The sequence below is a fragment of the Cimex lectularius genome, unplaced genomic scaffold (assembly GCF_000648675.2).
Source record: "Cimex lectularius strain Harlan isolate CLEC.00 unplaced genomic scaffold, Clec_2.1 scaffold293, whole genome shotgun sequence".
In the NCBI taxonomy this organism is placed as follows: domain Eukaryota; kingdom Metazoa; phylum Arthropoda; class Insecta; order Hemiptera; family Cimicidae; genus Cimex; species Cimex lectularius.
In genome coordinates, this window is record NW_019392819.1 from 120613 (window position 1) to 131149 (window position 10537).

Here is a 10537-nt window from a genome sequence, read left to right on the forward strand (position 1 = left end):
CTGATTTCTGTTGATTTCATCCTTATTTTTCTCGCTTATAATAACAAAAATCTAAATGTTGCTAGCACAGGCTGAGGGAAGAAAACTTCATCTTTCCAACGGTTGTAAAATAACCTGGACATAGGACAAAATTAAGTGGAGTCAGGAATTTTTAAGTGGAACATCGGACATAGTAGAAAAATAAATTGCCCCCGGCTGTTCCAGCCCAAATATGTCTATTATTAAATGTCTATTACTTTTCGTTTTTGTAACTTTTTATTTATCTAATCTCATTTTAAACGATTTTTCATACTTTCTTATCCAACGTACAAAAATGAATGGACTGCTATAAAATAACCTTAAAATACATGTACAACAATAGCAGAACACCATCTTTAGTTAATTTTTTTCAACTCCTAGGGCTCATTGGCAAGAACTCTCGAACACGCTTTAATATTTTTAGACCTATTTAGTATCACCAAAAAACTTTTCATCGAAATCCAAACGTCCGTAGCCTTCCTCTTGTAAAATTATGGGCTTTAAATTTAATTTAAAAAATGTTATCGTAATTTGATGATTGTGCTTCGTTGATTTAAAATCATACATCCTCGTATTTAAAAAAATTAGACTTGTCACTCTTTCAAAGAAAAGTAAGATTCCAACTCTGCAATGTTGGCTTTAAATCATAAAATTAAATTTAGCGTTGTTTTTTTTTGACAATTGTTACTTACCTATTATAAAAATATATCGTTTGTGTATAACCAATATATAAACTTGTTAACGGGAATAAAACTGGCGATTTTTTAAACGTTACGATAATACGATTTAAATAATACAAACGATAAACTTATTAAAATAACAACAACTTGCTTTTATACAAAAGAAAATACATTTTCTTTAAACTATTTGGCAAAGAGGAGTTTCAGCTTTCCATAAGCACCTTGAGAAACCGGCGTTGCAAAAACTTTCCATTGCCTTGAAATGTTATTCATTTCATAACGCTTTCAAGCTTTTGACACCCTATGTTTGTAGCGGAAAACCGACCCAATTCTTAAAGATGTGTTTAATAATACCATTGAACTGAAAAGGATTCAGAGGATATTTTTAATGAAATGTTTTAATTATAAGAATAATAATATATAAATACATATATGTAGCTATCCCTCTGAAAACAAATACATAAATGAATTGTTATAAATAGAATTGATAAAATTAAAAAAGTATAAAACTAAATTTAAAAAAAATAGATAAATTCATGTTTCGGATCTTTTCTGTAAATCCAAGCTGCTCTTGCTGCGCCAGTGCACCACTTTTGGATACATCCACCAAATTTACAAAGACCCTTCTCAATTACAGACTGCATATGAAGAATAAATAACCTTCTGTATTCGGATAGGCTAAATTTTGCAAATCGCAATGATGTGAAGGTGTCTTCCCTAACTTCTAGACTGAGGAGAGGACAAATCTTTCCATTCTGAACCCTGTATACCTCATAAAATTTTACTAACCGTCTAATAGAATTTATTTCTAAATTTTTCTTATTTTTACCCACCAAACTTTCCCACTTCACATTTGTGTTAAGCTCTCGTATAACATATATACTTGGACTTTTTCCATGTTTTTGTGTTACATGCTGAAGCCCAAAATAACCCTTTCTTCCCCACTTTGTGCGACATAGTTTAGATATGTTTTTATTCATTTTTGTTTTAGCATTTGTTTTGTCGATAGCAAATGAACTTGTAAACTATAGTCGTTTTTTATACAACTTGACTTTGTCCCATTTTACCCACCTAGCAAGATACATTGACCTACATTGAATTTGATGAAACGTGAACACAATAAAAACAGTTAAAACAAAAATTAATTAGGTACGGTAGAAAAAGTGAATTTGTACCAATGGTCTAAACTTTAAAATTGTAATCCTGAAACAGACGTGTTTTTGAACTTTTTCCCTGAGGGTGCAGATATACTATATTATTCTTTAAGTTCTGTTATATATTTTTTATCTCATATTTTAATTAACTTTGTTAAGCCTCAGTACGTAATGTACAAAACGACTTTGTCTTACGTTTGTATTTTTTATAGCTGTAAATATCTGTAAAATATAAATAAAATTAATATTATTATTGTATTATGTTTAATATATATATATATATATATATATATAGACTTCTTTATCTTTTTGCCCTTCTATTTTCCATTGTGAAAATTTTTATTTTTCTGGCCTATAAAAAAGGAACATAGGTTTTTCTGTCATATTACCTTTAAATTAACTTTTTTTAATTTCAAATTAACCCCTTTTAACTTGAAATTAACCCTTTTAAATTTCAAACGAACCCTTATTAATTTCAACTTACCCGTTCTTTAAAGCATTAATAAAAATTTGGGAGATGTATGAAATATTTTCAAAGGCCAAAAAACCGTACACTGGACGTATTTTGTTGTGTATTTCAAACCATACTGAGAGGCAAAAAATTAGCCACTCTCGATTTTTAGTTAATACTAGCGTTCTATCGTTATAGTTTTGATTTATTGTTGTTTACTGGATATGTTTAAATAAAAATACAAGATGTAGTTAAATAAAAAAAATTAAACTGAGTGAAACAATTTTACAAAAAATGTTGCTATGGAAATAATGAAGAAAATATTAAATTAAGTATTTCCTCCCCTTGCGTTAATCACCGCATGTATTCGATGTGGCATCGATTTTATAAGTTTTGAATGTGGTACTGTGGAATATTTTTATACTCCAAAAAGCTTCTTCTCCAGCACCAGGAGAAGATGCGTGTGCATCACTGGGCGAATTTTTACCCTCTTTGACAGGGGTACGAACGGGTATTGTGCGCATCTAACGGCCTCTAATACTCAACTCCGACTTTCCACCTTTATGAAGCTTACGCGGGTGTACCCTGTTAATTAAATAGACGGAAAAAGGGGTACGGAGGAAGAGGAGATATGACCTGTCACCTCCTAATCCCAACACCCCACACCTTACCTACCCCTCTTCATACCTCAAACCCAATCCTAATCTCACATTCAATCTACGGTGTTATGCGACCCGTGCCGATGGATGGATGGATGATACAGGGTTAACTGTACCAATAACGGAGCCTCAAGTGTACCAGGTGACCCCCTTGAGTAATCAACCTTACACCGGAGAGAGGGCTCCTCCGGTGCGGACCTTTATATCCTCATACTCGTGGGAACCATATAGAAAAACCAAGAGAAAACAAAAATTACCGAGGGAACTTGCAAAGGAAGATTCCAAAAACAAACCTATGGAACTGAGAAGGGCTCCGAACCTTCCTCAACTCCCATAAACGAAGAATTAGAGTACAGTCTCCTCGCGTCACCTTCTGTAAATGTAGGGGGGGGGGGTCTTCAGGAAAAAACGGGCAAAATATTGTTTTAATAATAATCAATGGACGATTGTCTAAAGGATAATTAAAAATATTAAGGGTATCCGCTTTTTTGCTTATCATTGTGTATTTTTATCGTCATAAAAAATTCAGCAAAGAGCAAAACCAGGTAATAAATTTTAGTTAAAGTATTCTATCGCTAAATCATTTTCCGGTGTTTGGTGTTCTTTCAAACCATCAGAATTAAACACTTTTTATTAAAACTCGTGAACTTGTGATCTCGTTTAATTAGGCTTACATTAAAATAAGTATGTTGTAATTAATATAACGATAAAAATACATCTAGTTTGAGATAAACAACAAAATACGCCGTTGTCCAGTTTTATGTTTAAGGGTGTAAGCATGTAAGTAAAATTTCTGTATATTTGTGAATATTTTTTCCATATAAAGTAATTGGGCTCTTAGGAGACCATATGAAAATGAATTAAAATTAAAATTTATATAATGTTAAATACAAAAAAATCGACTCTTCTTTTAATTTGAATTTAAAAATTACAAAATGGGTTTCTACCTAAAATACTACATGAAAATTAATTACAATTAAAATTATGTTATATAACATTAATGCAACCATAATTAACCATAGCATAATTAACCATTCCAAATCGGCACCTTACTGTTGTTCAAGCGATTCATCAGCTCCAGGATATTCGAGGTGTCCAAATTTATGAACGCACTGTTCGAAGAAGATTAAATCAGTATGGGCTGATGGCTTTTCGCCTCGTAAGAGGACCAAAATGGACCAGAGCACACAGAGTTGCACGGCTCGCATTTGCTCGAGAACGCGGCCATTGGTCTTTGGACGATTGGTCTGCTGTACTTTTTACAGATGAGTGTAGATTTGTTCTACGGGCTCCAAATGGGCGTGAAAGAGTGTGGAGAAGGCGAAATGAAAGGTACGAAGCCTGGAATTTTTCTCAGAGCCAACCAATCCAACGTAGCTCAGTGATGGTGTGGGAGGGAGAGTCGCACAGAGTTGGTTGTTGTTCGTCGAGGGTAATTGTAACATAATGCGTTGCCTATCCTCGATGAAATTGGCGACAATCCTTTTCTAATGCACGATAATGCCCGTCCACATGACGCTCGCATCGTACAAACGTACTTCAACAACATAACATCAGGGTCTTAGCCTGGCCAGCCCGTTCTCCAGACTTAACCCCTTCGAAAATTATCGGACAACCTCAAAAGACGAGTAAGACAATGTCCATTACTTCTCGTTACACTCCACGATCTTGAAACGACTCTTCGTGAAGAATGGGCTAACCTCCAGCAAAGAGACATTTCCAGACTGGTAAAAAGTATACCAAGGCGTTTTCGAGGTGTAATTAAGGTAAGAGGAGGAAATACGCGAATTGAAATGATAATTAAAAATCTAAAACAAAATTAAAACAAATTTTATCTGTCCGTCTTTTTTTCATTTTTCATTTTCCTTAGCAATTTACATTTTTATTTTTATTTTTAGACAAAGACTAAATTATTACACGTTAAAAAATATATAAAAATATATACGAATCAAGTTGTATCACAGTTGCAAGTGGGTGGAATTTTTTGCCTGTCAGTACATTTAGGAATTTTATTTTACAGAAATAGAAATAGATCAGATGGAATTCGTACAATTACAATTGATTGGTGGTTTTATTTTAATTCTTATACTTCATACCATCTATGTTGTTTTAATGCTTTAAAGAAAGAATTAATGAGAAATTGAAAAGGTTTAATTTGAAATTGAAAGGGTTAATTTGAAATTAAAAAGAGTTCATTTGAAATTCAGAGAGGCAATTTGAAGTTAAAAGAGTTAATTTGACGGAATAAAACTATGTCTTTAAATTTGCTTAAAAATAACTCAATTTAAAATAATGAAGATGAAAGCCATTAGATTATTTTATTCATATTCCTTAAAAATGACGTCATATGATATTGTGGTCGAGACAACCTGTAAGGGGACAGGTTGACGTACTGTTCTCGTTACCTCCAGCCGGCCTCTCAGCTGTTGACACAGCATCGTAGGTTCCAATCCTCACACGGCAGGTCATCTTAAATTTTATTTAATTCTTGGTTTCATTTCACCTTTTCTCTCATTGCCGTAGCCTTTTCTAATTATTCCCAACCATACCTTCGTAGTGGTTTTGTGTTTTTTTTTTCAAAAATAGGTACGAATTGACATTTGCACGATGATAATTGATAACATACCGAATCCAATTAAACTCAATTAATTGCGATTACAGGTACCTAAAACTGGAAAATTATAATCTACGATGGCCTTAATGCAATGCCGCATCTTCATTGCAATCCTGGTGATGTCATTTGTTAGCCACATAAACGGTATTGAAAAACCGAAGAACCCGGATAGTAAGGAAGCAGAAAAACTTCCACCGTGCCAGGCCTGTAAAACAGTGGTGAACAGCGTTCAACATGTGAGTAATAGTTTAGTAATATGAAATTTCAATTCAGTAATATCGCCATACTAATTCTGCTGCAAGAAGTAAGGTGACATGTAATATGGATCATTTATTTTCTAAATTATGTGGTGAATTGCAGCTACAGTGCATACAAAACTACAAACAATCTTAATGTCAGGAGTATTTTTCTTACTAATTGTACTGCAAAAAGAAAATTTGTTTTAAATATGAATAATTTAGTTACCCAATCAAACAAGAAGTGCAAGAAATAAACAAACACAACAAATACAACATTACAAGCCATTTTGCAGTTAAATACTTTTTTTACTTATTATATTACAAAACGTACTTCTGTGTTAAATATGGGTTATTTAGTTACCCAATCATGCAGTGAAGTGCAGGTAGAACTCATAAATAATCAAATAATGCTATGAAATGTTGTGCATACAAAATTACAAATGGTTTTTGCAGTTAGTCAACAGTTTCTTACTAATTGCACTGCAAGATGTAAGTTTTTTGTTAAATTTATTACTAAATCAAACAGTGAACTGAAAATAGAAACTCATTCAAATTACAAGTGATTCGGTAGTTAGTACAACTTTCCGTACTAATTGAACTTTTGCAATATGCAAAATTTGATGTCATGTGAAGTTTGAACAATACAAAATTAGAAGTATTTTTAAAATTCATTCTAAACCTGTTTTTATTTTACTGCAAGTATGTTTGTGTGAAATATGGGACAATGAGTATTTAAATTAAATAGTTTTTACTGATACTTTTCTTACTAATGTTATTGGGAAAAATAATTTTGTGTTAAATATGGGTAATTGACTTTCTCTATCATAAGACAAATTGCAGGTAGGACGTGCTAAAGGTCAAATAAGGTTGCCTCTTCATGACCTATGTTGGTCTATTATGCAATATCCATTATTATCTAGAGCTCTTGTTAAGCTTAAGGCTTTTTACCAGATCCCAAAGCTTTTTAAGGGGCTCCCATATGTTTCCTTCAGGCCTTAGCTTTTCCTACCCCAGGAGTAGGAATTTCTGCCTGCATAGTTCTTTGAACCAACAGGGCAGGTGATGTTTTGTTGTGATGTTTCTTCTTTTTCCTGATAATATCTGCACAGGGTTGTTTCTGCTGCTCCAAGTCTATATACATGCCTCCAGAATTCAGTGTTCATTAAGCAGTCCTACTATATTTTGAGCCCAACACGTCCTAGTTTTAGATGCTGTAGTAGAAACACCGAATGTAGAACATTTTCAACTTGTTGGAACTTGTATTCAAGAACTATCTTTCTTTTGTATTCTTGCAATCTCAAGAAATCTGATAATTTCTTGATTATTGTGGATATTCAAAGGCTGTTTAGTGAGAATTGAAGGTTTTTTGCTCATCTAGCCTTTGAATAACAAAATTTAATCCTTGGGTGAAAATTCGGCGTTAATTTGAGTATCTAGTGATAAAAGTTTTGGTAGGTATAACAAATAATATTTTTTTTAAAAATATTCTTCTGTATTTGCTTATTTTAAAATATATGCTGATATCTAGCATAAAAGCTTTAGTGGTATTAACTTACAAATGTAAAATAATTCCTATCATACCAGAAGGCTTAACGTCCAACTACCCATTGGGTGTCATGGACAAGGGGCAGAACAACTTTACAATACTTTTTGCAAATTAATCTCAAATAAAATTTCAAAGTCAGTGCTGGGATTCAAACCTAGAGTCACTAGCTTGGCAAATACGAGCACATTAACCATTATGTTTAGCCTGAAAGGGGGGGGGGCGGAGCCATTGGCATAATATCAAATATCCCAGTAAGTCCCCTAACTTTATCTGTACATATTGAATGAATGTATTTCTTAGATTGAATGCTCATGTATGTATGAGTGGTCTGTGCCAGAATATACAGTACACCGCAGACCCATCCACCTTAGTTGGGTTTTATTTATTTTATTTATTTATTTAGTTTTATTTTATTTTATTTATTTAGTTATTTTATTTATAAGAGTGGTTGTGGGTGTAAATTTTGTGCATTAAATATACATCTGTACTTATGCAATTAGGAAAAGTATTACCTGTTTTGAATATATGAATATGGGCTTTTTTTACTATTATATAATTTTATTTCCAAAAACAAATTTCTCAGGGCATGGCAAGGACCAATAAAAGGCATTTTGGTGGAGGTGATACGGCTTGGGAGGAAGAGAAACTAGGTGATTATGCCCAAAGTGAAGTACGATTAGTTGAAATACAAGAGAAACTTTGTGCTGAAGTTCAAAGAGGTCAAAATCAGGTACATTTACCATTTCAAAGTAGACATTAGAGAACATGTACGTTTTGTGATTTGAAATCACAATACCGATTGCTAGCAAGTTTTGTAAATTATTCATTTTAAACTTTCTCGATAAAATCTTGTTTGATTATGTTGTTATAATTGTTATAAACATTATAGTGCTACTCATTAGCTGAGGAATGGGAACAGCTAATCGAAGAATGGTGGTTTAAACAGAAAGAACTTGGAGATCTTCATTCTTGGCTTTGTATTAAAAAAGTAGAATATTGTTGCCCCGATAATCATTATGGGCCGGAATGCAAACCATGTGAGGGCTTTCCGGACAATGTGTGTAACAACAATGGCCAATGCAAGGTAAAATTCATTCTTTTTCATTTAATACACAATATGAAATAAAATAGAACATCAAATAACAATTCGTTAGTACTTTCTTACATAAAACATCTTGACATGGAACTTGTTGAGGTGATTAATGAATAATCCTCAATTTACAAATTTGGATCTTTTTAAGTCAATCATAACAAAAATAATTTTAAAAACTTAAATCCTTTGAAAGATGTTTGAGAAAACATTAAAAAAATTATCACTCTTCAAACATTGAAATTTATTTTCAATTATGTTTACAGGGTTCTGGCACTAGGAAAGGAAATGGTGATTGCAGATGCAATGCTGGTTACAGTGGTCCAACTTGCAGCGAATGTGCAGAAAAATATTATGAATCGTATAGAGATGAAAAGAAACTGCTTTGCTCCAAATGCCACCCAGCTTGCAAAGGAAGTTGCTCAAAAGCTGGGCATAAAGGTAAGGTATATTTCACATATAATTGATTTATTCACCATCACAAAAAGACCTATATTTTTTATTTGATTAGGATGCAATGAATGTAATAGTGGTTGGATGAAGGATGGAGAACGTGGTTGTGTGGATATAAATGAATGTACTTCTAAGGATTCTTGTAAAACAAACCAGTTTTGTGTAAATAACGATGGATCATATTCCTGTCTTGGTATGTTATGTCCTATTTATAAAATATCATTAATGTTATCATTTTATTATTAATATGTTGTTTACAGCTTGTGATAATTCTTGTGAGGGATGTCATGGTGATGGGCCAGACATGTGCAACAAATGTGCAAGTGGATATGTGCTCAAAGATGGTCTTTGTATTGGTAAGTTAAAGCATTTATTCATCTGTAGAAAATTTATAGTAGTTATATTTATTATCATTGATAAAATTCTATTCACTATTAGAATCAAGACATTGCGTGTAAGTGGTTAAAAACAAATGACCTTGTTTAGACATATGTTAAGATTTTATATAAATTACAAAATATATATACCTATTTTTTCAAACTTTTTTTTTGTAATTTAGGTGTTCAGACAAGTTCATCAGACTGGACTAGATACCTAACGTATCTTGGGCTTTGTATAGCAACCTGCATAATTTTTCAAAAGAACACGCTCATTGCAAGTGTTATAGGTTTATCGGTTGCTGTTTATGTTGCAGTTTCTGAGTACATGCTGAGTACTTTAACTAATCAAAACCAGTTTTTTCAAAATAGCATAGATTCATTTTTAAAAAATATGAACTAAGACTAATTTATTGTCTTGCATTCGATTTGTAAATGTCCAGTTATATATGTTTCAGTGAAAGTAAGAAAATGATTGATAACAGTTTTTCTGGAATAATTCCATATTTCCTACCCTGTGCCACATTATTTCAAGTGAAGATGTTAAATTTCTTTAAAACCTTAAGTTACCTTAATTATAAAGAGGGATGCAATAATTAACACATAGACACACAAAAAAAAAAAAAAAAAAATATATATAATATGCAGCCTGATTGTTAAAATTACTATGTAAACATTGCTTTTTCTGTGTACAGAGTATTTTTTTTTATTTTTAAACTTGCTTTACATAATATAGTCATTAACCTGCCCTGGGGCATGCTTACAGTCTTTTACTCGTACATCACAGTATCTTTGGATGATGTACGGGGTGTCCCAGTTCCTTCTGACGAAACTCAGGGAATCGATTCTACTCTTCGTTTGGAGCAAAAAATGCCCAGGAGAAAATTTTTGGAACGTTCTCTATTTTGAAGATATTCGTCAATTTAGGTTTTTTTCAACTTTTCACTACCTTACCACATAAAAACGCTTAGAACTTCCAAAATGTTGAGACTACAACAAATCCAATTACACCATTTGAAAGCACGCTAAATTTGCTGTAAGATACTTCTATTTGCAATAAGCTGAATGACATAAAATGTTAGCCAATATCAGTTGGAACATGTCAAAATTACAAAATTTAAAATTTTGGTCATGATTGCACGTTTTACTGAGGTTACAAAAAATACCTACAACTTGTCAAATTTCACAAAAACTTCTTCATCTAATATACTTTACATTGATATATCCAGGTTTTTAAATAACATTCTAGTAGAGTT

At 32.3% G+C, this 10537-nt stretch overlaps 1 protein-coding gene across 1 annotated transcript; it reads left to right on the forward strand.

The window, feature by feature from the left end:
* Positions 1-5379: 5379 nt before the first annotated feature.
* Positions 5380-9913, forward strand: LOC106663403 (cysteine-rich with EGF-like domain protein 2). The gene is made up of 8 exons (XM_014388224.2): positions 5380-5548; positions 5624-5812; positions 7945-8091; positions 8251-8445; positions 8718-8892; positions 8963-9097; positions 9165-9260; positions 9464-9913. Exons 2-8 carry the CDS (start codon positions 5654-5656, stop codon positions 9682-9684), a joined length of 1128 nt encoding a protein of 375 aa, XP_014243710.1. The 5' UTR covers positions 5380-5548; positions 5624-5653; the 3' UTR covers positions 9685-9913.
* Positions 9914-10537: the final 624 nt, after the last annotated feature.